At 45.8% G+C, this 27943-nt stretch overlaps 1 protein-coding gene across 2 annotated transcripts in view; it reads right to left on the bottom strand.

Moving 5' to 3' along the window:
- LOC126534889 (glucose dehydrogenase [FAD, quinone]-like) overlaps positions 1-27943 on the bottom strand; it is a 79402-nt gene that overhangs the window by 43967 nt on the left and 7492 nt on the right. For both annotated transcript variants that reach the window (XM_055072902.2, XM_055072901.2), the window contains exons 3-6: positions 18129-18331; positions 12444-12633; positions 4070-4201; positions 3196-3323 (exon numbers count right to left, since the gene is read on the bottom strand). In XM_055072902.2, coding sequence (XP_054928877.2) covers positions 3196-3323; positions 4070-4201; positions 12444-12633; positions 18129-18331 — 653 coding nt within the window. The remainder of the gene's footprint in view (positions 1-3195; positions 3324-4069; positions 4202-12443; positions 12634-18128; positions 18332-27943) is intronic.

Genomic DNA, 27943 nt, shown 5'->3' with positions numbered 1-27943 from the left:
AAAGGGGTCAAGCGGCTTTTCGTGCAGTTCTTTTGATGACGGTTGCAATGATCTTGTATTTAAATCGATCCTAATTGTGCGTGATAGTTGACTGTCTGTTACAAGCGTGTTCCTAACTACACCGAAATGAATATTCCTACTTTAAATATGTGCGTGTGCGTTGGTGTATTCGACATTATATTGCATATTCAATACTTATTATTCATATTCGATACATATTAGAAAAAGTGCACTTTCGATTACCTACGTCTAATGTTTACATAAATGATTATGCCACCTATACATTATTCATTACCTTCCGCATGCTCCAGACGGGGTCTTACCCCTCTAGGGGCTTTCTCAACATGCTCCACCCCGACAACGTTCCACTCTGCCCAGATTGTGGCAGTGAATTTTTTTCATTAGATCACAAGCTCTGGAAGTGCCCTGTGTTGCAAGATTTTTAACTAAGGAGAAGACTGGACGAGGTCCATCGCAGAACCCGAGAAGACGTCCAGCTCCTGGCTGTCCACAGGGCCCATGAACAATCGGAGAGGCGTGGCCTACCTGTTCCGACATGGGACTAGCCAACGCCTGGGTAGGGACCTACCTAGTAGACCCCCTGCTTAGCTCGTCAAGAGCTGAATAAAGTCGTTTACTATTACTACCTTCAGTTGGAAGGTTACAAATGTAGCAAGACTCCAATGAGCACAAGCAACGTAGTTTAAGTAGCATGAAAGTGCACTTTGTATGCATATCACCTCTAAATTCTTTGTGCTTCTTAACGTTTGTGGTAGAACTAGATTCCACGTAATGCGTTTGGCCGAATGTTGTTAACACGACGATGACAATTACCCTATTTTCGTGCAAGTCAAATACTACATTTTCGCCTTGGATGCTGCCTTGGAGTACTGATTGTTCCGAATGCCGTGGGAAGCGAAAGCGATTTGTTCAGTCGAGTGTGAACGAGCTCAGCCTTTCCAACATTTACGTCTTTTTCCCACAGTCGATATACTTTATTCGCTTGCTGTATTCTAAATCCTTTACCACAGATTTATTCCACTTAGTATTGGTAAATTTGACACGTTGGCGGACGTCTACAAATTGAACGTAGTTAATGACACCGCTAAGGCCACAGCGTTTAAATTCATCCAGAAAAATCTTATAAATTAGAAAGAAAGTTTACTTTGGTGAGCAAAATGTAAAAGCAGTCTTGGCCACTGTGCTCTGAAGTAAAATCAAAATGTGAAGGCCACCAATTATGAAAGCAACCATTGGTTCGTCATGGTCACGGAGCCTAGCAGTGTATAGCGAGTTTCGGTCATTTACGTGCAGCTGTTCAATATTACAGTACGTTGTGGAAGGCCACTTTGGAGTAACATTTCTAACTTCTAAGTCGTAAAGATATTGTCTGATATTCATTCAAGTCACCAAGAAAAAAGCTGCTCATTTCGACAGAGAAAGCTTTGCAGTAAACAGACAAAAGAGTCACTAATACGAGTGACAAGATCGCTAAATGGCAGCACTAATTGAATACCGGTAAACTACATGAAGCAAGTCTGATATTGTGCGTTAAAAGATGCTTAGGCTAGACGGTCGCAACAAACACGGCATGCTGCAAGGGATGGTAGATTAAACTTTTATTGGACTGCCCAGCGACAGCTTTCTCGGCAATCCAGGCTTGCAAGGCACGCCCCGCAGGCGTCTCTAACCGGAAAGTGCGGTAACACTCAAATGCTTATTGCGGCCGGTTGAGCATCATCTGCTAGAGTACGTGGCGACATCACTCGAAAGGCAATCCTAGCTGCCCAAGAAGGGGATACGTACTAAAGAAATCGTACCTATGCATGTGGGCGCAATTCTGATAGAAATCTTGGCACCTGTTGTTGTTTTGTTGGATTTGTTAGTGTGCACTCGACCGTGGCCGCTTTCAGAAGTGTGTGTGTGCGTGTGTGCGTGTGCGAGTGTGTGCGTGTGCGTGTGCGAGTGTGTGCGTGTGCGTGTGCTTGTGTGCGTGTGCGTGTGCTTGTGTGCGTGTGCTTGTGTGCGTGTGCGCGTGTGCGTGTGCTTGTGTGCGTGTGCTTGTGTGCGTGTGCTTGTGTGCGTGTGTGTGTGCGTGTGTGTGTGCGTGTGTGTGTGTATGTGTGTGTGTGCGTGTGTGTGTGCGTGTGTGTGTGTGTGTGCGCGTGTGTGCGTGTGAGGGGAGGGGTATTCGCCCCCCACTCACACGCCGGTAGATACGCCTACTACAAGCATGGCGTCACGGACGTACAGGCAAATATCTCAATACATATCACTCGATGAACACAAGCAGTAGCTGTCACAACGCTGGCGGGATGAAAAGTGCTCACAGCGAGAAGTGAACGCTTTGTGCTGCCTCTAGTTTCACCCTGAGAAAACCTTGCACTACCAAATAAATGAAGGCAATCTTGAACATACTAAAAACCTCGATTTCACTATTCAGGTTCCAAATATAACAGATCAAGTAGCCCGAATAAATGTTCAGATCGTCTTGAAGTGCCACTCAGACGTGTAGAGCTGGGCGTATTTACCAACTGTAACCTAGTAGACTATGGGCGTTATATACCGGGTGTTTCAGCGAACACCTTGAAAATGTTCTAAAGGTTGCCTGTGGACGATAGCATGATTCGAGTTCATGAGCTGCTCTACTCGAAAAGGCAGACATTACGCGCACAAAGAACTGAAATGCATACTCGACTAATAATTAGAAATATAATAATTAACTTTTTACTACTTCCATTAATGCCCGATATGGCTATTTACAAATTCTAGCCATGGAGGTCGCAATGCCAATTTATTTCGAACGAATTCTCAGGATGACTCCAGTTTCGAGACATGAATATCATTGCGGAGAAATCCATTAACGTTCCAGTGACTTTCTCAACAAAACGTCGTTTTAATCATTCAATTACAAAAGTAACCGGAACGCCAATGCATTTCTCTACAAAATTCAGCATATAATGGGAGAAATGGGCGTAGTTCAGTTACGATTACGGGGCAAACATGGCTTGAAGAGAGAAGTAGACAGTCAGAAACAGCAGCACCACAATGAAAAATATGTCGCGAACGCGTTTTCCCTTACTAGCGCTGTTAGAGTATTAGTGGCCAAATTTTTCTGCAGAAGAGAAATGCAGCTAAGACAATTCCTTTCGCGCTGCTCTTTGGCATACTTTAACGCGACCAATTTACTTTCACCTTTGTAGCTGTGCTGAGGAGAGAGATATGAAGGTTTTTGGCTCTCTCCTTAAACACTGGCCTGATGAAGCTCTTGGCTGAGCTCCAGCGACGACCATCCAACACAGTAGACTGCATGGGTGAGAAACCTGCGGCATAATATATCGGAGCATTTCCATGAAGGTTTCCTTAACTTTGCAGAGGTTGCTAGCAGCACGTTTCTTTTTTCCAGTGCTCGCATGGCTATATATTATGTATTGCTACTGTCATCATATCATTCGGTCTAGTCAGTGCAAAGGATTTTATCTATTAAATAGAATATGATATCTCCCCTCTACTTTAGAAATGACTATAGGAGTGAATAAAAAGCCTACCGGATGTTTCAGCTAAGCCCAAGTTATAAAAAGCAAACGTAGATGCTACGCGTGTCGAATACGTGCAGTGTTGCTCTGAGTCATATGGAGCACGTCATAAGATTTTTCCAAGCCGCCAAGCTTGTTAATTAGCAAATATTTTTCATGACATTTTCAAATTGTAACTCTAGCGAGAAATCCTAAATACAAACGTTGTAGCGCTTCTTCAGAAACATCGGAACATTTTACCTATGATAACTGTCCTGTTTTTGTGAGACTTGGCCTTCTTTAACTCTTTGCGCACCATGGCGGTCATGAAGAAGCCGCAACGATCTATTAGGCAGGAGGCATGAGAGCTTACACGTATTCTGGACAGCTGAAAAGGATTACGTCAGAAAAACGCTCCATTTGCTAGTTAATCTATATGATCTACACCTATCTGATACTGCTATACTTAACCTTTTATTGATTTTGATATCTTATCCGCAAACAAGAAATGATGCAAGACAATTAGTACAAACAACACCAATACGAGCACTTACCTGTCTGCTCTGCGGCGTTATAATCGACGACCTTGAAGCCTAACTCCTCACCGGCTTTCAAGAACGCGGGTTGAAGCTCGGTTTTCGTAACAGGAACGGTCACTGGTAGCTCTCCCTTAAGACCTCGGTACGCTGCAACAAATACCGATGGTTCTGAACAGTCCAGCTAGATTATGTATTGTAACCATTATTTCATCACTGAGTTGCTAAGAGAGGACGAGCATGAAGTCAGTATTTACTTAACAATTAGTTAACTACGGAAAGCATTAGAAGTACTGGTGAGTCCTGCACAGCGATCGGCTAGTGTAAGATATGCTTTCGACTCCGTCCTTCCTTTGAACTAGCACGGCACGGAGACCTATCCTACTTGCGTCGGTGTTGATTTCCGTCTTGGCATCTTCGAAGTCGTCGTTTCACTTCGTCAGTAGAGTTGTCCTTCCGTGCCTCCGATAGAAATTCGACGCGTGATTTCGTGACATGAGTTAATGGCTCCACAATACATGAAAACTACTTTACAAAGCGCCTGTAATAGCACCAAATGCCAATGAAACTGCGCACTACGTTCGAGTCAAGGGGCCATGGGAACTTAGCGATGACAGCTGCCTTCTGAGCGTAGGAAGAACTCCAGACTTGATGATGATGCGGCCTAGGAACAGAAGTTCTTCCTACGCAAAACTACATTTTTGCAGCTTCAGTGTGAGTCGAGATATCTTATCTCTGGTGCTATCTGAAACCGCCTCCGGTAACCGTAAAAACTCGTGGCAGAAACTACAACGGCATTGAAGTTGACGAGATAAATCTGCCTCTTCAGTTCTGCCAAGGCTGTGTCTACCACGAGCTCGAACGTTGTAGGTGTAAAGCCCGAATGAGATGACCTTGAACTCGAAGAGACTGGCTGCCGTGATAAACGTGGTCTTTTCTGGATTCATATCGTCGACTTCAATTTGACAGTAACCGGTGTTGAGGTCGATCGTCCAAAAGTACTTAGCATTGCAGAGTCGATGTAATGCATCCTCTATCCGTGGGCGGGGGCTTATGTACTTCTTAGTGATTTTCTTCAAGTGGCCATAATCGACCCAGAATCGCAGAGTTCCCTCCCCATCTTCTCTGAGACCACAGGAGACGCCTACTGACTCTTCGATGAGTGGATAGTTTGTCGCGCAGCATTTTATCGGCTTCCTCCTTGATGGCTTCTTCTTCAAGTGTCGAAACTCAGTGTGAGCTCTGTCGTATTGGCCGAGAGCAGTCTTGGCGGATTATATGGTGATTTGGAACTGGTGCTTGTCCAATTCTTGATGACGACGAAAAACTGTCCTTGTGTTCCTGGAGCAGACCGTGAGTTGGTCTTGCTTGTCCTCGGGAAGACTTAGAATAATATCTAATGTTGGTTTAGGAACAGGTACCGTAGCTGTAGCTACGGTAGATTCGGACCGACAAATGCATAGCCGACAGTTGAAACTTCCTCAATGTATGCAACCTTGGTGCATTTGTGCAGGCGTGTAAACTCCGGGCTGAAATTCGACATCATTACCTGCGCTTTGCCTCCGTGTAACTGCACCAAACCCGTTGTGATGCCGATTTCGCGGTTAAGTAGCATGTGTTGGTCGTTCTCGCTGATGGCTTCTATGGCTTCGGCCGCTTCTGCTACGACAGAAATGATGATGCTGATGCGAGGCAGAATGCGCATTCGGTCTTCAAGTATTCTCAAGGAACGCTGACAAGAAGTTCTCTCCGGCTGTATCGCTTCGTCTGTGGAAAGCGTTATCGACTTGGACTTTAAGTCAATGACTGTACCGTGTTGATTGAGAATGTCCAAGCCGAGAATTACGTCCCATTAGCAGCCTTGCAGGATAACGAGGGTTGCAGTGTAAATCCTACCATGGACTATAACTCTTGCAGATTCCAGTGGGCGTTTATGGTGTCCTCCAATTTTCTGTTTATGAGGGTGGTCCCATGTAGTCTTGACGACTTTCTACAGCTTGGCGGCGAAGGGTCCACTCATGAAGGAGTAGTCGGCTCATGTGTCTACTATAGCAGTGATGGTGTGGCCGTCGAGAAGCTCGTCGAGGTCTGTGGTTCTTTATCTTGCATTGCACTTGGGTACTGGCGTCGCTTCACAGTTGCATCGCGTTGTTCTGTATCTCGTATGTCCTGCCATCAGGTATTCTTTTATAGGCGTATTCTTCGTTTAGAAGTTTCCTAGGGCTGTCGGCATGTCGTTCCTACGCCTTTGAGATAGAACTTGAAGCGTTGTCGCCTTCGATGGAGTATATGCGGTATTTCGAGGTACAGCAACCGCGCCTCCATCGGTTGCTGCTTTTTAGTTTTCCGGATGTAGACTTACGGACTGGCCAGGGGCTGGTCCTGTGCGCGGTTGGCGCCACGTGGACAGGTAGCTCCTGGTGACGATAAAATCGAAGAACGTCGTTGACTCCCCTGCGTTGCGGCGATGTATCAGCGATATTACGAGGCCATTCGCCTAGCTGTGGACGTGGCGCCACTTGGGCGAGCCCTCGTAGTCCCATTTCGCGATATGGACGTCAGAGCTAGACCTGGACTGCTTCTCCGTGGTTGTAGCACAGCGGGTGGTGGGCGTTGGCACGTCAACGTCAGTCTTCCTTGGGAAAGGACGCGGGCGACGGGTGGGCAAGCTGGTTGTGGCGGCAGACGACAAAACTGCGGGCAATAGCAGCGCAGGTCGTTGCTCCCAGCGCGGGTTGTGACGATGTTAGAAGTTCTGGTCATTCCAGTGACCACTGAAGCTCTTCCTTTACTGTAACTGCGATCGAGGCATCTATGGCTGAGACCTTGGCCACAACATCTGGGGTGCTATAACGTAAAATTATTCCAAACTTTTCTATTCCAATTCTGCTATCAGCCCTCCACGATTGGTCAAAAACTTTTTTCGACCACCCCCACTTCACCTGTTTGTCACGGGACGTCCCGAAAACCGCGATACCTCTCCATCTGATATGACGTGTACACACTGATTATGCATGATTTGACAGAAAAAAGAAAAACTACTATTTCTGATTCGACCCCTTTTCGCCATTAGTCCTCGGCTATCGGTAAAAAGATTTCGGGCTGCACCCACTTCACGTGACTGTCACGCGACATCACAAAACCGCAAGAACTCACCGCGTCAAAGTGACATGTACGCGATAAAGATGCATTAATATGCCGAACAAAACTGAATTTTCTTCGAAATAGCCGCACGCTGCCCCGTTCCGAAAGGAATAAAAGATGGCTGCCGCCGATCGCTCAGACGCTGGCTACTCGCACCTGCCGGAGAGCATGGGTGTATTTGCGTATAATAAACCTTCTTACGTGGCCGTGTAACGTTTTCGAGCACTTTCGGCACGTTTACCCCCTCATTCTGCCAACTCTTCTTTGCTGAGGATCCGTTTTAGTGTCATTCATGCATGCCGCAGAAATTTTCGACTAGCCACCGCAAGCTAAGTAAGGGAAAGCCGACCAATCGCAGACGACGGCACCACCCTCTTCATCCGGTTACCGACTTTGAGTGCAGTGGCTCGGCCCCAACGAATCCCTCTCCACTTGAGCGTTCTCCTCGCCTCTTGTCAGCCAATTAGATAAGACAAGCCGCTCAGTGTAGGCAATGTTATACGTTTTTCAAGCAAACAAAAGTGACCTCCTATGAAGGAGGAGAGCGTTTGATTGGTCTGTTCAGACAACCCTGCGGGTGACCGCCCCGTGCTTGCGTTGGTGGTTACGCAAATTTGACGTCAGGAGATTGGAATAGAAACACATTGGAATAGTTTTACGTTATAGAGCCCCTGCAGCGCTTCCGCTGTGACCGTTCTGATCGTCTCGCGAGGGTATTCAGCGCTTAGCACTTGAACTTCGGCGTAGTTTGTTGTAACTGCGCGGCTGTTGTATTGCCTGGTGCGCATTTCAAGCGTCCTCTCTAGTGTTGTGGCCTCCAAAAAAAACTGTGTGAAAGCCTTAGGTTCCTTGCGTAACAACCCGGCAGAGAGCAGTTCTTTCACACCCCACATCAGGAACACAATGTTCTTTTCTTCAGACATGTCAGAGGTAAATCATCGCCTTCGCGAAGATTGGGATTTTCTCGCTCGTTAGTCTTACTTGGGTTTCCAAGAAAACTTGGGCCCTTTCCTCGCGTAGAAATTTCGTGAAGGTCTTCAAGAAGTTCCCACGAAATAGGTCGCTTGTCGTCAAACCTGGTACGAGCAGCACCACTGAAAGAAAAATAGTCATGGCGCCACTTCTCCTCGCTGAACTAGTTTTGGACATTGCGGTCCTTTCGTAAGAGTCCAGCCAGGTTTCAAAGTACAGATGATAATCTACGGAACGCCGGTGGCTTTCTTGGCTGCCGAAGTAAGACGGCAGCTGATGTTACTGTTTCCGCTATCGTAGATGTCCGCTCGGTCTTGGACTGTCTTTTCGTCAACGATAGTAGTCCATGCTCTGGGCGCAGTGTTTCTACCGTCAGGCTTGCTCAATGACCTGGGACGACGTTGGTGCTGTGTTCGGGTTTCGGGCTTAGATCGTGGCTTTGCGAGGCCATTCGGTACATGAAATCATAAGCCCCTCCGTCAAATATCACGTAGTAGTGACGGTGAACAACACAGTAGCAAAACTGTGAATGGCGAAACTAACCTTTTATTGGGCGAACCTGTGCTCACAAAAGCAAGTAAGGCTCTAAGGACAACGATAGCGATGAAGACAGTTGACGATCGTAGAAAATCTGAGCGGCTCAAGTGCGTGGGCTTTCATACGTCACTCGTCAATGGGTCCAGTGTAATTGCTGGTGTTAGCGTGGTTTGCAGAAACTACTAAACAATTCGTTTCGCGTATAAAATCTTATTGTAGAAGGTTCTGCGAGGACATACACAACCTATAGAATTAACAATAAGATTTGAGGAAGTTCTGAATCCCGCTGGCATGCCTTGAGCTGTGCGATATCTTTAAGTTATAGATGGTGAAATGCACTACCCCAGAAAAGGACAAATAGTTACTCGTGGCAATAAGCACTACAGTGCAAACTGATCCTAAATCTCAACTGGAAGTTTGGATTTGTCCAGCAAGTGTTTACTTCTGTAGCTTGTGTTTATGTGCAAACTGGGCCAAGGTAACCAAACAGTTCTAATTAGTCTTTAAGATAGTCTTGATATTGCTCCTGTGACATATTGTTAAACCAAATAATTTTTGTTCGGATAACCGAACTATTTGCAGTTTAAACCCTATAGAATCTCCCAATCTCACTGACAGCGCTCATCAATATTGAAAATTTTTATATATATTTGAAGCAGAGAATTCCGCAGTCCCGCCATTTTGATTAAGAAGTAGAGTATCCAAGCCTTTCCTAAACTATTCTTGCTAAATATTGTTGTCCTAACTTCTGCAGTTCTCACTACGGTACCTTGCTCGAATCTCCATTAGCAAGTGTATGGACTTTAAGCATCCGCACTTGGATGTGGCACAGTAGAGAAACGAGAAAGCCTTTCCAATAGAGGCTGTCCCCGCTAACTTCAACTATGATGTTGAATAAGCAAGTATATTATACCATTAGAAGATTTATATTCTCTCATCAATATTTTCCCGCCACCGGGATAACTTTTTGTGCTAATAATGTGGTCCCTTTGAAAAGCATAATTTCGGCTATTGCGTAGGTTGCACCTGTCACACGGGGCATGCATATCGCAAGCAGTGGAAGCCAGCACCGAGAATTTCCCTGTTTTCGGTGGTTGCCGAAAAGGGCAGTTTGTGGAGGTAGCTTCTTAAAATAAATTTTTCGACCAATGCCATGGCCCCTCGATCCAAACAATATATAGCGGCCATGCCAACTGCGTCGCAATGCGCGGTGACGCAATCAAGTGGCCGAGTATTGCACGCGGTATGAATGAAAGTAGTACACAGGGCACAGCACAATGAAAGCATATGGATGGGTTACAAGAGAGTGCAGTTCGGTTTTCTATCAATCGCAATGCCTTTAATTCCAGAATTCAGCTTTTCGTAAAGTGGATTTTCTTTAAACGAGACATCATGGGAATAGGTAACTAAGCTCCGTTTATCAGTCGTTCAATATATCGATAGATTCTGCTCTAAAACATCTGTTTCATTTACTTCAGGAGAAGCCAAAGACAGGAATGTCCTTTCCAGCAACATTGCTACTATCACCTACATATCAAGCCTCATGCAAAGCGTAACAAGTCGTCTTTCACATAGAACCACATTGACAATTATGCTTTACTTGGTACAAACCAATCCATTATGTAATGCCTCATCGGTCGCCTTTAAGGAAATAAAAATGGAAGAAATTAGATTGAATAGGGGGCTCTTTTGTAAGGGGCAGATACTTTATTTGCATAAGACAATGTATGTAGCAGATTTCACCACACAGCTTATGACAAGGCTTCCAATTGAACTCAGTAGTTTTCGGGAGAAAGCAGCATAAAACATTATTAAAGAAAAAGACTCAGTTATGCAAGAAATGAAAATACACGTTTTAGTAAATCAGCCATTTTCAACGTCGCCAATAGCCTTGATTTTTTTCTGAAGCGTGATCGCATTGTGTATGCGTTGCATGTGATTTAGGAAACACTAAGCAAACTCACAGCTCACAAGCATTGCTAACTCCAACAAACCAGAGCAACCCACGATGACCATGACCCCGAAACGACAAAATTGCCCACCGGGGCAACAAAAGCTATCAAAAAAGGTCTTGGCGATAGAGTAGAGAACTGGCAACAAAACCCGAAAAGTGAAGGCGCTAACAGGTCTGATTCAGCGAGCACAACTGGCAGCAGCATCCAGTGGAGTCCTGGACTAAGGGCAACCGACCGGTGTGCTAGAAGATGGACGAAGCCATCTGAAGACCGCAGAAGACCAGCGAATCTAGAGCTAATAAAGTTTTTCACTCACTCACTCACTCACTCACTCACTCACTCACTCACTCACTCACTCACTCACTCACTCACTCACTCACTCACTCACTCACTCACTCACTCACTCACTCACTCACTCACTCAAGGCCAACTAAGTTGGACTACACATAAAAATTATCTCATTTCAGATTTAGCAAGTACAGTTCGATGTTTGTATAGGATAACCCACCTTATACCACTCTGGCTAAAGCGAAATCTTTATTATTATCTTTTCTATTCCAAACTTACATTTGGTTTACTTGTCTGGGGTACCACAACAAAAACGAATTGCAACAAGCTTGTTATACTTAAAAAAAGGGAGTTTATGGTCTTTTGAAAGTTATTGTGGTAAACTGCATGATTTAAGAACGGCTCCCTTATTTATAAACATCGTATACTGTGGGGAGACCAGTTATATTATTTTAAGCTGTTGCAGTTAATAAACAAAAACAAACTCTACACGAAAAATGAAATAACTCCTAGCTTTTGTCTCAGATTCCGAAAACGACGCACTCGTGAAATACAAACTGAATACGGACGACAGAAAATGGAATATCAGGTACCTGATGTGTTAAATAAGGTCGAAGAAAAATTGAATTTCCGTACCACTACAAGTACTTTCAACAGTAACATACAAAATTTAATAATCATTTCCGAATTAAAATATTCTGGGCAATAATGTTTGCTGTGGTTCTTTCTACACTTACTATTAGATTTTTTGGTGTGTTTATATGTCCAAACGCCTGCAATATGTGCGTGTATACAAACATCTTCGAATGTTGTATGAATATAGTTGCATAATAAAAAATAACACGCACGTGAAATGTATGTTTAACGTCTATATGTACTTCATACATTATGTTAGTAATATAGATCTGCATAAACATTCATACGGTTCTTATAAAAGTGTAAAATGCTTATATTCTGTCTGTTTTTCCGTGTTTCTTTATTCGTTTGTGATGAAAGCGTGACTGTTATCTTTGCCTAAAACCGCTTGCCAAACTCTGAAGTGTCAGAGGCTTTTGTCAGGCATTTTAAGCATTTAGCCTCTGCCCCTCTAACAGGCTCTGTATTAGGTCTGTTGAAAAATGAAGCATTCATTCATGCAGAGATACACCGATAGCCTGAAGAAAATGCCTGAAGTAGGCAAACAATGATAATCGTATTGATAAAGTTGTAACACTCAAGCCATACAATAGAATGAACTTGAACGTACATTAATGTGATGGCTTTCGGTTTCGCACTGCCAAACCTAAGGCAATATGAACCACACCGGGGGCAAAGTGTTGAAATAAATGTTGCAGGAGGCGCGTCAAGATTTCCGATGCGAAAATGTGATAAAACACATTTCATTCAACTGATGAATTTTACTTACGGGATCTCGTTCTCAACTTTTAAGGCGACCGATATGTGCTATCCGCTTTCAATATTATCAGAAACGCAGCAACAATATCAGCAGTACCTACCGCTATCTGCTTTCGGCTCCCTGTAGCTCTCGAACTTCTTGAAGTAGGGCAGCACGTCTTTGTAAGACCAGCCCTTGGCGCCGTGTCGCTCTTCCCACAGGTCGAAATCTCTCCTGTTACCGCGAACGTACAGCTGGAAGTTGGTAACGCTCGAGCCACCAAGAGCCTTACCACGTGCCCAGTCACACCTCTGCGTTGTGGATGTTGGTATTACGAGTATTTCGCGCAGTCACTAGGAAATATTCGAAGAATCAAATAATAATGGGCAGCAACTTGCATAAGCTATAATGCCTTTCCGTGATGACCAAAGCATCGCATGCCCAGTAATTTTGTGCATTGTCCTTCGGCAATTGATTGAACTTTGGCGCAGTACGCCTGTGTAAATCAAATGGTAGGATTGTCAAAACTATTATATACAAAATTGAAAAGATGCGTAACATGAATAGTGCGCTGAAGTTCAATAGATTGCTGAAAGGGCGATGTCCAAAATTGCTGGTCAGTCCTTGAAAAAGTCTGCTTGCACACCGGCTTCCTTACTGGATATATGGCATTGGGCGGGAGAGTACGAAGTCACGGGTTTGACTCCTGGCCATGGTGACTGTATTTAAATGAAAATAAAATGCGATTGCACATCGGTTTTTGCATTTGGGTGTCCATTAACAAGCCTCAGGTGGTCAACATTAGTCCGCGGCCTTCTACTACGGGACCTATCGCTCGTAAATAATTCTGCAGTTGTGTAACAGTAAAGACCAATTAGAATGGCCTTTAAGACGGCGTAACATGCCTGCATTAAGAAAACGTGGCTAAAGAGGAGCCTCCTGGCAGAATTTAACGACTGAAATACGAGCGCAAGCGTCTCGAAAAGGTCGCCAAATGTGATGCATGACTCGAAATGCGCGATTATTCGGCAGCATGCTGAAAACTCTCGGGGCGACGTGCTGGGACTTTCCTCACATGGGTTGACCGCCAGGTACACATGTCGTCGGCTTAGATGCCGTTTAATGCCTGCTATGCACTTATCAGCTCTGCGGATTGGTCAAAAATGCTTTAGTGGTATATACTTCAATCGTATATATAGCAGATTTAGCGAAAGTGAAACGTTTGTTTATGTGTGTTTTAAACCGTGATATTTAATATTAGCGGAAAATTGCTTGAAAGAAGAAAGTACTGCTTTCAATGACACGTAGGTGGTCACCAATGTAGAACTCTTACAATCCGCCAGAAATGTCTCTCGTTTCTGCGCGGTGTATACGCGCCAGAACAATTCAAATATGCCGTGAGTATTCGCTGTTAGGTTGCGCTAGCGGACAGCATAGATGATGGAACACATTCGCGGTAGCTAATTGAGAAAATGCCATTGAGGAAGTGACGAGGTGCCAATTCAGCACAGACGAGACAACTACTAACTCAGAACTCAGCGAAACAAAATAAAATAGCGCATCAGCAAGCGATGATTTCATTACAAAATCTTATTTAAAGAAATCACATATAGCGTAATTCAATTTGTTAACACTGATTGCCTGAGCAGGTATGCATTCCAAAGATGAACTGAAATTTCCAAGTAACTAAGAACAAAAAATAGTTATTGTCTCTTTAATTATTACCCTTCAAGCGCATGTTGCTATTGTGAAATTGAAGCCTACGCCAAGTTTGGCATTAAACAACAAAGCGAGCAACCCTTTCAAAATGAATTATTATGATGGGGATTTAGCGTGCAAAAACCACGATATGATTATAAGGCACGCTGTAGTAGGGAGCTGTAGAATAATTTTGAACGAATGGGTTTTTAACATGGTGCCACTGCACGGTAGACATGCATTTTCGTACTTCCCTATTATTATGCGGCTGCCGCGGCCCAGATTCAATCCCGCTTCCTCAGGCTTAGCGGTGCAACGTCAAAACCCCTAAACAACCACGGCCGGGGCACTTTCCGATTGTACTTCCTTAACTGGTGCTAATATACGAGGTGACGACGATTGAGCTTCACGGAATTTTTAGTTCGCCTGTGGTAGAGGGGAAACTTCTTGTCTTTGTGATTTATTACTCGAACATAAAGACACAACTAGCACGATATATACAAACGCATATGCAACTATTTAGCGCAATATTCACTAATTACCTTCCTTATTATTTACATTATCGCACAGGTTGCAATTTACAAATAGTAGCCAGTGAGTTTGCAAGACATATCTACTTCAATTAAATTTGCAGGACTACAACAGCTTTGAGATATTATTTCACAAATCGTGGGACAAAGTACGTAGATGTTCCAGTTACTCCAGTGTGTCAACGTATAAAAAAGCAGTTTTTTCAAAAACTAAGTTTAACCACACTGAATTTTTATGGTGAGTTTGATGCCCCATGTCTTGAAATTGGCTTCATTTTGAAAGTTCGATCCAATGAGATAAGCCTTGACACGCTACGATTCGTCATTTTCAAACTGTAGCGTAAAATAAATAATTAGGAAGATAATTAGCACGTTTCTGTAATTAGTAGAATACCGGTTTCGATTTCTCGGGCAAGTAATATGCCCCCCGCTGAATAATCTAGTTCAGGGAGTAGAATTGTTACCTCCAACAGGAGACTTTCAGAATTCCGCAAAACTTGAAATTTATCACAACGCATACACGGATTCTCCGCTATCATGCGCTGAGTACTGAAAAAAATTCAGCCATTAACATTCATATGATAACGGGTTAGCCAGCGAAGTTGTCTATCGCAGACGCAGCAACTATGGCCAAAAATTATGCGTCAAAGAAGATTCTCTTGAACTTGGAATTTTCGCTGTTAAAAAGCTCAAAGAAGGCGCCGATCACGCTTCTGACGCTTGGAGGCAGACTCGAACGACCTCGCTTGACGCTTACGAGCTGCCTCCAGTGCGCCATCTTCATTAGTAGCTTGCGCTCGACGCTGACGATTAGACTTTCGCGTCTGCTCTCGCTGATGTTCGTCGGAGGCAAAGTCACTGGCCGCATTCTCCGCTTTCGCACGGGCACGTTGTCGTTGCTTATAGTGGCGCCTCTGCTGTGAACGCCTCTCTTCGTATTCGGCTTGTTCTCCGGCTGTGCCCACAACGCATGGCCTTCCCAGTTTTCCCATTTTTGCTGCAGTTTCAACTGTTGCAATGGTCTACTTCTGCAATGCCCAATTAATTGCTTACACACCACGGCGGCTTCCGCGGCGCACATCCCCACCACAACTGCTGCGTCGTTGTATTGAGGGCAGACAACAGCAGACGCAGCCGGCAACAGCGGCGGCCAGAGCAGGTGCACTGCCCCACTCCGCAGCGGCGGTGCGCGGTGCAATCACGTGACCTTTCTTTCTTCGCTGCCGTAATATCCTTCGTACTCCCCTATTCGGCGCTCGCGCCGTCATCTTTTCTGTTCCCCTTACGGACGTTAGCCAGTCCAAACACGCCACCCCCCTCTCTACATACAGCATTCGGCTCATTCCTACGAGTCCGTCAGGTAAGCATCTGCGCTGTAAAATATGCATTATGCTCGTATGTCGTAAATGTATTTCGTACTCACGCACTCCGAACATTCTACCAAGGCGGCTTACTTGCGCTCAGATTCACCATTATTCTTGTACGCCAAGCTCATTGGGCCTTAAAGGCGCAGAAATTTAGCTCAGTCGAACTCACGCGCACACAAACTAAGGAAAGTTCAACCCAGCCAGGCCCACACGAACTCCGACTATCCCAAATTCTATTCAGGCCGCATCATTCGAACTCTCTCACTCGCCTCCAGAATCCGATTCAGACAGATCTACCCTATTAAAGGGCATCCGGGACGTCTCAAGAGGGTACGCCGCACTGTTTGCATCCTAATTGGCACCGTACAATTGAAACAGTGCCAGGTTCTGATGGAAAGAACTCCCACTATATCCTTGCATACTGCTTCTACACTTTCAAAAGTCTTGTGCCTATGCAATCTGAAAGAACGCGAGTGTCTGAGGGAGTCAAGCTTATTTTTCACTTAAGGATAAACAGTACCAGGAAACCTCTTGCTTGGGCTAGTTGGTTCTTGCTTGAAATAGTAAAGGCAAGGCGCAGAAGACCACGACTTGAGAAGAAGAACACAAATGACAGGACCGGCGCCACTCACAACTAAGTTTATTTTCGGAACAATTCTGCCTTATGTAGTTTTTTCACGCCGAGTCGCGCACAAAACTTTAGAAGTAAAAAACAGCAATCTATCGACCACTGAGGAATCTTATCTGGCACATATTATCGAATGAGCAAAGAAGAAGCCCTCGTGGATCAGCACAGGAGACAATTGATCTAGTATAATCTTTTTTCCAAGCCAACGGGGACAAAAACCAGACATAAAAAGTACCGTCTACGCTTCACTACCAAACTATCCACAACATACCACACTTCAAACGCCTAAGGCCCAGTCAGTGATAAAACCCGCTCGACTATGGGAATAATGACCAACAAATAACACGGCTTCACTACCAAACTTCCAAACTTCACTACCAAATGCTTCACTACCAAACTATCCACATGTTGTGGATAGTTTGGTAGTGAAGCGTAGACGGTACTTTATATCTCTGGTTTTTGTCCCCGTTGGCTTCGAAAAAAGACTATACTAAATCAATTGCCTCCTGTGCTGATCCACGTGTGGTTTTTGTTTGCTCATTCTATAATATGTGCCAGATAAGATTCCTGAGTGGTCGATAGACTGCTGTTTTCTACTTCTAAAGTTTTGTGCGCGACTCGGCGTGAATAAGCTACATAAGGCAGGCTTGTTGCGAAAATAAACTTAGTTGTGAGTGGCGCCGGTCCTGTCGTTTGTGTTCTTCTTCTGGAGTCCTGGTCTTCTGCGCCTTACCTTGACTACTTCAAGCATAAACAGTACAGTTACTTTTACCATACGAGTGTAAGAGGGCCCTTGTTTTTTTCTCATTCGTTAAATTACGGGGTTTTATGTGCGAAAACCACGATCTGATAATGAGGCACGCCATATTGGGGAACTGCGGAAGTTTGTACCGCCTGGGGTTCCTTAACGTGCACCTAAATCTAAGTATGCGGGTGTTCTCGCACTTCGCCCCCATCGAAATGCGGCCGCTGTGGCCGGGATTTAACCCTGCAGCGCCGTGCTTAGTAGCTCAGCACCATAGCCACTAAGCAACCACGGTGAGTTTTTCCCATATTTTACGTCAACACTCATTCTGAATATATATATTTCATATTTCAGTGCAGTACATTCAGCTGCAAGAAAGTGTTCATTGGGCCTGTTCTTTTTTCTCTAGTAGGCACATGTCTGGGTTTTCTTGCAATTAGTAAGTCATAACGCAAATTTCCTTTAAGTGAGCTCAAGATAGTAAGCTTAGCCTGCATCTGTACGGCCTCAGAAATACTGCATTCAAAAGTAAGGGATGCATATCGCGGCTTTCTAGCTGTATCTAGGAATCGAGCGTTTGATGCCTGCTAAAACGATCTATGGAAGGCTGCTGAAAGATGTAGAAAAATAATTGTAGTAAAAAATTCTAACCAGATTTGCCACTTGGTGTCTGAATAAGTATACTTGCTTAAACAGTAGGACTCGTATGACAGCCCCAGATTTTAATCTTTAATAAATACTGGGCTAAATGATATAACAAACACCAAATACCTAAGTTGATCTTGTCCGGTACTTGAATGCCTCAAAAAAAATTGTGCGCAGCGAACACTCTACTCACGTTGTCCTTCATGCCTAAGCATCCTTGCTGCTGTGGCTCGGTGCGATAGTCCCAATCGTATTCGCCGTGGAAGTGCAGGAGAGCGAACAGCGGTATGTCCGTGGCCGCATTCTCGACGCCACCAGCCTCGATTAAGAGAACGGTCCTACGGCTATCCGCCGACAGCCTATTGGCTAGTACGCAGCCTGCTGTGCCACCGCCCACTGCAACGTACCAGGTAAAGGTGGAACATGAGATGGGAGAAAGCCCGTGCTCAGTATTGCGGAACCATTGCGCAGTGGCGCATCAGCATTCGCGCTTCCAAGTAACAACACTACTTCGACGTTTTCACGCGCAGGTTGCAAAAGACTTTCGGATGAACGCTCTGACATTGTCCACTAAATTAAGCGTGCAAATGGGAGAATATGAGCTGTACTTATCTCTAAATATTCAGGACCCTCCCACTGGTACCAGTATTGTTTTTTTTTAAAGCAGTGATTTCTACTGAAAACGTTGTTACATTAAAAAAAATCTATTTACTCTGGAACCAAAATGCAGGCCACCTAAATAAGCGAGATGTATGGAAGGCGTTTATAACAATTGAACTCATAAGGAATACGTGCTTTTTTAGAGTGCGGGACAAACTACTTTCTTTTTACAGCGAAGCTGTATGTGCGTCAGATCCAAGGTTTGGTGGCGTCTGTGTGCGGAAACTATCGCCATGTACGCTGATCCATGTGAGAGCGCAGAAAGGGTCCAAGTTCAATAGGATCGGGGACCTGTAACGCTCCTTTAAATACCCTTGTCACACCTGGCACATGAAAGGTTCCCATGCAAAGGGCTGCGGAAAAATGTTGTTTTTTTTTTAATGCCTTGTACAACTTTTTCAAAAAGGACTGTTTAAAAAAGTCGGCAGATCCCACGCCCTGTGGGAATTATTATGCAAGTCAATGTGCGGAGGAAGCAGTGTCGCGGTGTGGCGCCGCCGCCGCTCCTGCGCCCGGAGCCGTCGGCTGTGTATATTTGGTTGCGACTGTACGTACCTACATACATACATACATACATACATACATACATACATACATACATACATACATACATACATACATACAGTCAGCCTACGACGTTAACTATATGACCATGAGAGCACCAAGACCTAGGCGGCTGTTTCATGACACATGACTCATATATCATGATATTCATGTCATGACCGTTCATTTATGTTTGTCATACACTCTTGTCATATTACGCCAATTGTGGTACATACCACGGTAACAAAACAACCATGAAGCACCAGAATGTAGGCGGTTGTTTCATGACCTAGCTCAAACACATGTCATGATGTTCTCGTCATGACCACTCATTTACGTTCGTCATACACTCCTCTCATACTATGCCAATTTCGGATCACACCCGTTTCACGAAACGACAATGACCGTACCAAGACGTAGGTGGCTAGATAGGTACTGTTAAAGTGGCAAACGCTCGCCAAGAAATGTTTCGCATTTAAAATTCTCGGCGCCATCAGCGAGAATGCGTTTGTGCCGTTGTTCACGCGCTAGACGTCGTCGTCTTCTTCCACAGCTGGTGCCATTGCCGCTTATCATTCCAACGTAGACTGTCACTTCTTTTCGGTCGTCGTAACGGGGAGGCGGCGTTTACGGGGGAGGGGGGCATGAACCATTGCTTAAGGTAGCACGAGTTATACATTCTCTTACGTTACGGGCACATTTAATCACAGAGGTGATAGGCGATTGCGCGTGCGTACACATGTCGTCACGATGACCACAGATCAGTACAATACGAATGTTCGTGCCTTTGCTCAAAATTAGGTCACCTCTGTGGCCTGCGCTAAAAAGCTTCGCTATAATTTTTTTTATCAAATTGAGGGTGAAAAAAACTTGCCTGCATGTTTTGAAAGAGCATACACATAGTGATGCCACATTTACTACATTGAGAATAATATGGTGCAAAGGCTGTTGCTTTGACGAAAATGTGTGCTGCGCAGTAGAGAGAGAGAGAGAACATTTATTTGGACCATCGAGGTCGTTACTCTTGATGTCGGGTGGGTGGTATCCTCATTCCAGGACTCCACTGGCCATGGCTGCTTGACGTATTGCTGCACGAGAGCTTCTTGTCCCGCCAGGTTATCGCCGGTCAGCTGTACCTGCCACCGCTGAAATGTCGTGCTAGGCGAGACTACTAAATCCAGGATTTGAGAAACATGCTTCACTATTTTACTTTAAGAGGCAAAATTGAACCTAATTTTATAACATTATGTGACCATCCATATACTTGGGTAGTACTAATACTAAACTCGTATTTACTATCATATTGCATTCCGAGCTCGCTGTTTTTGTGGTAGTAAAGGAAAACTTACTCATGTCTCTTTTTTGCCTGTTCTTAGATACTAAACGAGTTGAGCGAACATTTTGGGGGTTGCGGATCCGTATTTTTGCACGGTTCGTTGACGTTCCAAGCATGCCAGAGCACGCACAGCGATCTATTTGAGGCAAGTCTGCAGAAAATATTCCAGGCACTACTGTTGGATTACACTTGCTGCAAAATTTTCAGCGCTTATGTTACCGACGTACCAGCCTAATCTGAAAGCTGGAGGACGCCTCTGCGAATAGTATTCTTTCCCTAGGTGGGCCATTTTGAGCATATCTATCTATCTAGCTATATAGCCTTTTGCGCCGGTCGAGTGGCCCAAGTCACATACCTGCTTGGGCCACTGCCTCTGTGCTTCTGATCGCGATGCTGCCGTGGTCGTTTTATAGTGGTTATTCCAGCTTCGTGACATATCATTGTCGTCATGCCGTCTTAGTCACACCTCCTACCCTGGCATAGGGTGGGAACTTGGTCTGATTGGTACGTGTCGGAAAAAAATACGAGTAACAACTCAAAATACTGGGCGTGCAGATTAAGGCAGACGAAGTGCTCAGTATCAACGAATATTTTATTGCGCACGTATCAGTACATGTATACAGGAGCTTGAACAGGCAGGATGGAGAGGAGAACATATGAAAGCAGGAATATATCGTCGAAACATAGATACAATGAAGAATATAGAAACAGTACAACTAAGTAGTCACCATTTATGTGCAAGATACGTGAGTTTCTTGGTGAGGAGCTATACCGAAGGCACTCACGCACGTATTGCCTTTTTCAACGATGAAAAGCCTCGTACACCTCACCTACGCGCTGGTCACCATAGCGCCTGGGTATTTTCTATTCAATGATTAATGCAGGACCGCCACAACAGCAGCTATGTGAGGCTAGACGACTGCCAACAAGCCGCTTCATTAAAGTGGAATTTGCTCTTAATTTTCTTAAATTGGAATGTTCGCAGGGAAGACACCAATGCCTAATAGCTTGGGTCACTATACCTATTTTCTCGGGGTTGTGATGCCGTCATGATCATTGCGTTCTCCTCATTTCACGTTATCCTGCAACTATCCTCAAGCCTTCGTCATTACGTCATCGTCGTCCCTTAGTCGTCCTGATGCCACGGTCGTTGCGCTCTCATTTTATCATAGTCGTCATTTCATGTAACGTCATCCCACTGTCATCATACCGCCGCCGTCATACTGCCTTCGTCGTTCCATCGACGTCAGTTTATCTTCCTCGCTGTATTGTAATCATACCGTCGTCGTTCGATCGCGGATATGCCATCCTTGTCATGCCGTCATAGCCTGTCAATCTCTGTGATGTCTCCGTTGTCAGGTCATCGTCGTAATGCAGTCATGGCCGTGCCATCGTACTCCAGCTTGATCATCCAACTATCGCCATGCCATCGTCGTCACGGCCTCCTCGTGATGCAGGATTGTGATACAGTCATCCTCACGCATTGTCATCACACACTCGTCGTCATCCCATTGTACTCATGCCGTGGCCATGCCGTCGTGGTCACTGCATCGTTATCATGCATTCTCTGATATATCTCCGTCGGAATGCCGTGGCGGTCAGTTCACCGTCATCATTGTAACTGCGTCATCCGACTATCTTCGTGCTGCCGTCGTCATATTGGCCCGTGGACTTGTTTATCTTTTTCGGGTGAGCGCTTTTCAACATCTAACAAATGCTGTCGCTCAGCGCGGAACGCACCTGCATGTATCGGAACTCTCTCGAATCCTATCGATGGTTCTATCCGCTGTCTGTAGTCACCGAACCTTGTGTTATCTTATTGCATGTATGCGTGACGACAATGGTGTTGAACTTTCTGGAAGACACATGGGCACCAGCGATTACTATGGAACCTTCGATGACTGATGACTTGACCTGCACATCAGATTTCGACGACCGCTGACCGTGTTCGCCGCTCTTGCTGCGCTTTGAGTGTAACTTGGTTTGTGGGCACACGTTTGCCCAACAAAACGCTAGTTTCGCCAATCACAGTTTTCCTTTTTTCACCGTCACTACCACGCGACAATATAGTTGCCATGCCATCGTCGTCACGCTGTCCTTTCACAATCGTCCTCAGTTCGGTAACTTCATCCAATTGCCACAGTGCTGACGTCATCGTCATACCAACTTCGTCGATCCATCAACGTCATTCCTTGTTCGTTAGTCTATCTTGATTATGCTGTCGTGATTCCGTCGTGATTATACCGCCATTGTCATGCCAACATCGTCATTAGGTCATCACACAGACGCTATGCAACCGTTGTGATACCGTCCTCGTCACGTCTTCTTGGTCGTGCCATGGTCGTTATTTCCACTTCTTCCGGCTGTAGCCATACCGCCGTCATCACATCAGCGTCGCCATACAGTCATCTTTTTGTCTTCTTTTCGTCGTTATACTATCGTCATACGCTAGCATCGACATGCCGTTCTCATGATGCCGTCTTCGCTATACCCATTCCTCGTTGTATCGCTATCATTGCTCTTTCGCTATTTCATCTTCACTGCGTCGGCATTATGCAGTTATCGTCATGCCTCCATGCCCATGGGCGACCTTGGCACGGGAGTGCAATAGCAAATTAGAATGCTGTCAAAGTATGTGTTATACCCGAAGCAACGAAATTATGCCCCTGCAAGTCACAGAACACTTCATGACGGCGCGTTGTCCACTGACGGCTCCGCTAACAGCCAGCAATACGGCCGGTAGCCATAGCTAGGCGGACGCTGCGGCCGACGGCGCTTGATCCAGCCCGAGCTCGATGAAGAGGGCTTATTTTCGCCAAAAGGTTTAACACTGTGCACTTAGGTAGCCCGTAATTAAATTCAATAGTTTTACTCGACGCACTCGCTGCGAAGGGCAAACGTGCAAGCGAAGCGAGCAGCCTCGCTCAGACGGTCGGTGTGTGCTGTTTGCCCGCGGAAAGGCCCTCGCGTCGCGACTCCCGATTTCGACAGTAGCTTAGTGCTAGTGTACTAGGCCCTGTTTTGCATAATAAGCACACGTTCGAGATAATTTTATTGAACTGGTAACTATTTCGTGTGGGAAACAAGCAGCAGCAGGCAAGGAAAAAAAAAGAAGGATGGCGAGAAACCGGCCTGCCAGCGCCGCCTCCATGGAGGGAACGTCAGAGAACGTCACACGCCAGCCGTGCTGTCATTGGCTGCTGCCAAACGACGGTGCGGTCAGTGGGGTTGTCGGACGTATCGGACGATGGAAATCTGCCTGGTTTGTCGCACGTCGGACGTCCGATCCGGTGCTTCGGAAACACCTCGTTTCCGGCTGTCATTCAGGCGCGTCGGACGCCGATCGGACACCGAATCGGACCGTGTGTCTCCCGCTTTAGTTGGCGAACACGAGCCCATCAGCGTGCCGTCCGTGCAGCTCCGTCTGCTTGCAATGGTGGATGGCCTACTGGCTTCTTTGACACCTACTGAGCACAAATTCATGATCACCGCTCGTATACACGCTTCCTCCGGCCCTAGCTGTCGTGATTACGAGAACATGTGCCCTCATCTTGAATTGGAGAGACCATATTTCCTCTCAGCGTCCGGTATTAGAAGCAATTTTTTTCTATGAACATTCTACTATCATCTGTTACGAGGAAGTTGATTAAAAATTGGATAAACAGTTACCGTGCAAAAAAAGATGTTTAAAAGCAGCCACTTTTTGCATATTCATTCAGAATAAAGATTATTTCATCCACTCATTTTTCAATAAGTCATTTTTACAAACTTTCTAAAGACCAGTGTTACTAGAAATTTGATTGAAAATGAAGCAAATTTACACTTGTGCATGAAACAAGACTGTCTTGCACCAGCCATATTAATTAAATAATTATAGGCTTATTTAATAATATTCATGCAGGTTCTCTAACTTGGTTTAAGCACCTTAAAAATCATAAATCTTTTTATTGACTTCCTATTGAATGGCGTTTCTAAAAGTTAAAGTAGTGTGTAATAACATTCTAGTGACTTTTCTTTAACATACTGAAGTTCGAAAAAAAGTAACCAACTTTCTTTTGAGAAATGTTACTAGAGAGAGAGAATGAAGAGGAACGGCAGGGAGGTTAACCAGATATGAGTCTCCGGTTTGCTACCCTACACTGGGGATGGGGGATAGGGGTTAGAAAGTTGACAGAGAGAAAAAAAAAAGGAACGCGCACACATGGAGAGACACACACAAAAGGCGTTCCAGTTAAAGTCGTTCACACAGGCCGGTAGATCGCAAGAAGCGCAAAAGCGCTTGCACGGCCTTCTTCTGTGAAGGTAGGTCCTTTCGATGTTGCAGAATTCTTTTTTCGGATAGCGGTTGGTCGTCCAGTTGGTCAAGTTCGTGGCTAAGGCATGCCCTCTGTGGACTGTACTGCGGGCAGGCGCACAAAATATGGCCAATTGATTCTTCATGGCCGCAGTGGTCACAGGTTGGTGTGTCGGTCATCCCTATGCGGAAGGCATAGGCTTTAGTAAAGGCAACGCCCAACCAAAATCGATATAAAAGCGTGGCGTCTCTACGGCGAAGCTGTGATGGTGCTCGAAGACTTAATGTTGGATCAAGTGAGTACAGTCGCGTATTCCTTAAATGTGGCTCATTCCATTGCGACGCGGTGCACTGCCGAGCAAGCAGGCGGAGCTTCCGTGCCGCGTCAGTTCTAGAAACAGGAATTGGGACGTGGCGCTCCTCAGTATGGGCTGAGCGGGCAGCGTGATCAGCCCGTTCATTGCCGATAATCCCGCAGTGACTTAGAAGCCACTGGAAGGTTATTTCATGGCCTGCATCACTTATATGGTGTAACGTCTCTGTAATAAGGAATATTAGCTGTTCGTGCGGTCCGCGTCGTAAAGGTGACAGTAGAGACTGCAGTGCCGCCTTCGAATCGCAGAATATTGTCCATTTGTGTGGTGGTTCATCACCAATGTGATGAAGGGCAGTAAAGAGCGCTGCGAGCTCTGCTGCCGTCGATGTTGTTGCGTGGGTCGTCTTAAATTTAATTGCTGTAGCTTTCGCAGGTATGACGATTGCCGCCGCGGAGCTGCTTGGAAGGACAGATCCATCAGTGTAAATATGCGTAGAGTCACGATAGTTCTCGTGCAAATATAGTAGCGTGAGCTGTCTAAGGGCTGGTGATGACAGATCAGCTTTTTTCGAGATACCAGGTATTGCGAGGTTGATTTTTGGCTGAGCGAGGCACCATGGAGGGATCGAAGGTCTCGCAGCCGGAGTGAAACAAGCTGGCAATGATTCATCATATGCAGTTATCGTTTGGCTGAAAGATGTGTGTGGCCTGAACGCTGGTAGAGAGGCTAAATGTTGGCGAGGAGTCCTGGCTAGATGCCTTATATGCGTCCTGAGTACATCAATTTCAATGTGGGTCTTCACAAGGTGGTCTTTAGCGATTGCTATCACAGCCACTGTTGAAGCACTCTGAGGCAGGCCTAGACAGATCCGGAGCACTTGACCCTGAAGACTTTGTATTGTGCGTAGGTTCGTTTTGCCTATGTTGTTTATTGCTGGCAAGCTGTATCGCAGAAATCCCAGAAAAAGCACCCTGTACAGTTGTAACATGGCACTAGGCGACATTCCCCAGGTCTTGCCAGCGAAAAACTTGAACAGGTGGCAGATGCCTGTCAACCGTTTTTTCACGTGTGATACGTGTGGGCTCCATGAGAAGTCCCTGTCGAATATGACACCTAGAAACTTGTACGATCGGACCCGTCGTATTATTTGGCCATTTATCATTACACTGTAGTTTGCCATGGGTTCGCGCGTAAATGGCACTAGTGCGCATTTCTCGGAGGAAATTTCCAGGCCTCGATTACGGAGGTAGATAGCAGTTTGTGTGGCGGCTCTCTGAATTCTCGCTCGCAACTGTAGGCGTGTTGCTGCAGATGTCCATATGCAGATGTCATCCGCGTACATTGATAGCCTGACTGTGGTTGGTACGTGCTCAAGGAGAGCAATTAGTGTTAGATTAAATAACACGGGGCTAAGTACACCGCCCTGGGGGACGCCGCGGTAGCTATAATGTAGACAAGTATGGCCTTCCTCGGTGCTTATAAAGAAGGATCGCATGAATAGTTAGCTCCGTATCCATTGAAACATCCGACCACCCACTCCCACCACTGCGAGAGCAGAGAGGATGGCTTCATGCGTAACGTTGTCATACGCCCCTTTAACGTCGAGCAATACAGATGCGCAGAGACGCTTACGACATTTCTCATGTTGAATGTAGGTCACCAGGTCGACGACGTTATCGATCGACGATCGACCGCGTCGGAAGCCCGCCATGGCATCTGGGTAGGTGTTGTGGTACTCCAAGTACCACTCCAGGCGTCCTAGGACCATCCTCTCCATTACTTTGCCCACACAGCTCGCCATAGCGATCGGGCGATATGATGAGAGCTCCAACGGCGACTTGCCATGCTTCAGCAGTGGAACAAGGCGACTTGTCTTCCAGGTTGTTGGTAGCGTGCCATTTCTCCAAGATTCATTGTACACCTCAAGAAGAACTCTCGCTCGCTCCCCCAAGTGACACAGAGCTCGGTAGGAAATTCCGTCAGGTCCTTGCGCTGATGTGCGGCTGCACAAAGCTAATACTGCCTTAAGTTCGTGGATCGAGAATGGTAGGTCCAACCGGTGATCGCGTGGTGGCGGACAGCTGCTCGAAGGCGATGGAATGTTGGTAGCTGTGAGTTGGCCGGATAATCTGGCGCAGAAATCCTCTGCCACGTCAATCTCCGATCTCTTTTGAGAGAGGGCAAGCGCCTTGAATGGGAATCGCTGTACGGGAAGTGTCCGCAGTCCGCGCACCGTTCGCCATAGTTGCGATAAAGGCTTGCGTGGATCTAGCGACTCACAGAAGGCAGCCCAACGTTGCGATTCGAGCTTGACTAACCGGCGCTGTATCTTCTTTTGCGTGCGCCTGGCGGTCCGTAGATCGTGCATTGTTTTCGCACGTCGGTATCTTCGTTCAGCACGTCGTGGGATTGCTCGAAGTCGTTCTAGTTCCACATCAAAATCATTAAGTTTCGAGGAGCATGTTAGAGTACGCATAGTGCCTTGCACCACGCTCTTGATTGCCTCTTCCAAGTCGAAAGATGGATTGGCGTCGTAGTGTTCTTCCATAATAGACTGAAATTTAGGCCAGTCCACTCTTTGGATCGTATCCCGTATTTTGGAAGCGGTCAATTCTCTGATCTTAATGTACGTGGGGATATGGTCGCTTCCGTGCGTCTCTATGTCCGCAAACCACCCTGCACGTCTGACTAGGCTACGTGAGACGAAAGCCAAGTCAAGACAGCTGCTGTACGTGGAGCCACGTAAGAACGTAGGACTTCCATCATTCAGCAGCCAAAGTTCATTACTGGAGGCGAAAGATACCAGAGCTCTGCCTCTTGCGTTGATGATCGGACTTCCCCAGAGTGTATGATGGGCG

The sequence above is a fragment of the Dermacentor andersoni genome, chromosome 7 (genome assembly GCF_023375885.2).
Source record: "Dermacentor andersoni chromosome 7, qqDerAnde1_hic_scaffold, whole genome shotgun sequence".
NCBI classification, from domain to species: domain Eukaryota; kingdom Metazoa; phylum Arthropoda; class Arachnida; order Ixodida; family Ixodidae; genus Dermacentor; species Dermacentor andersoni.
This window is presented reverse-complemented; position numbering and strand designations above follow the sequence as displayed.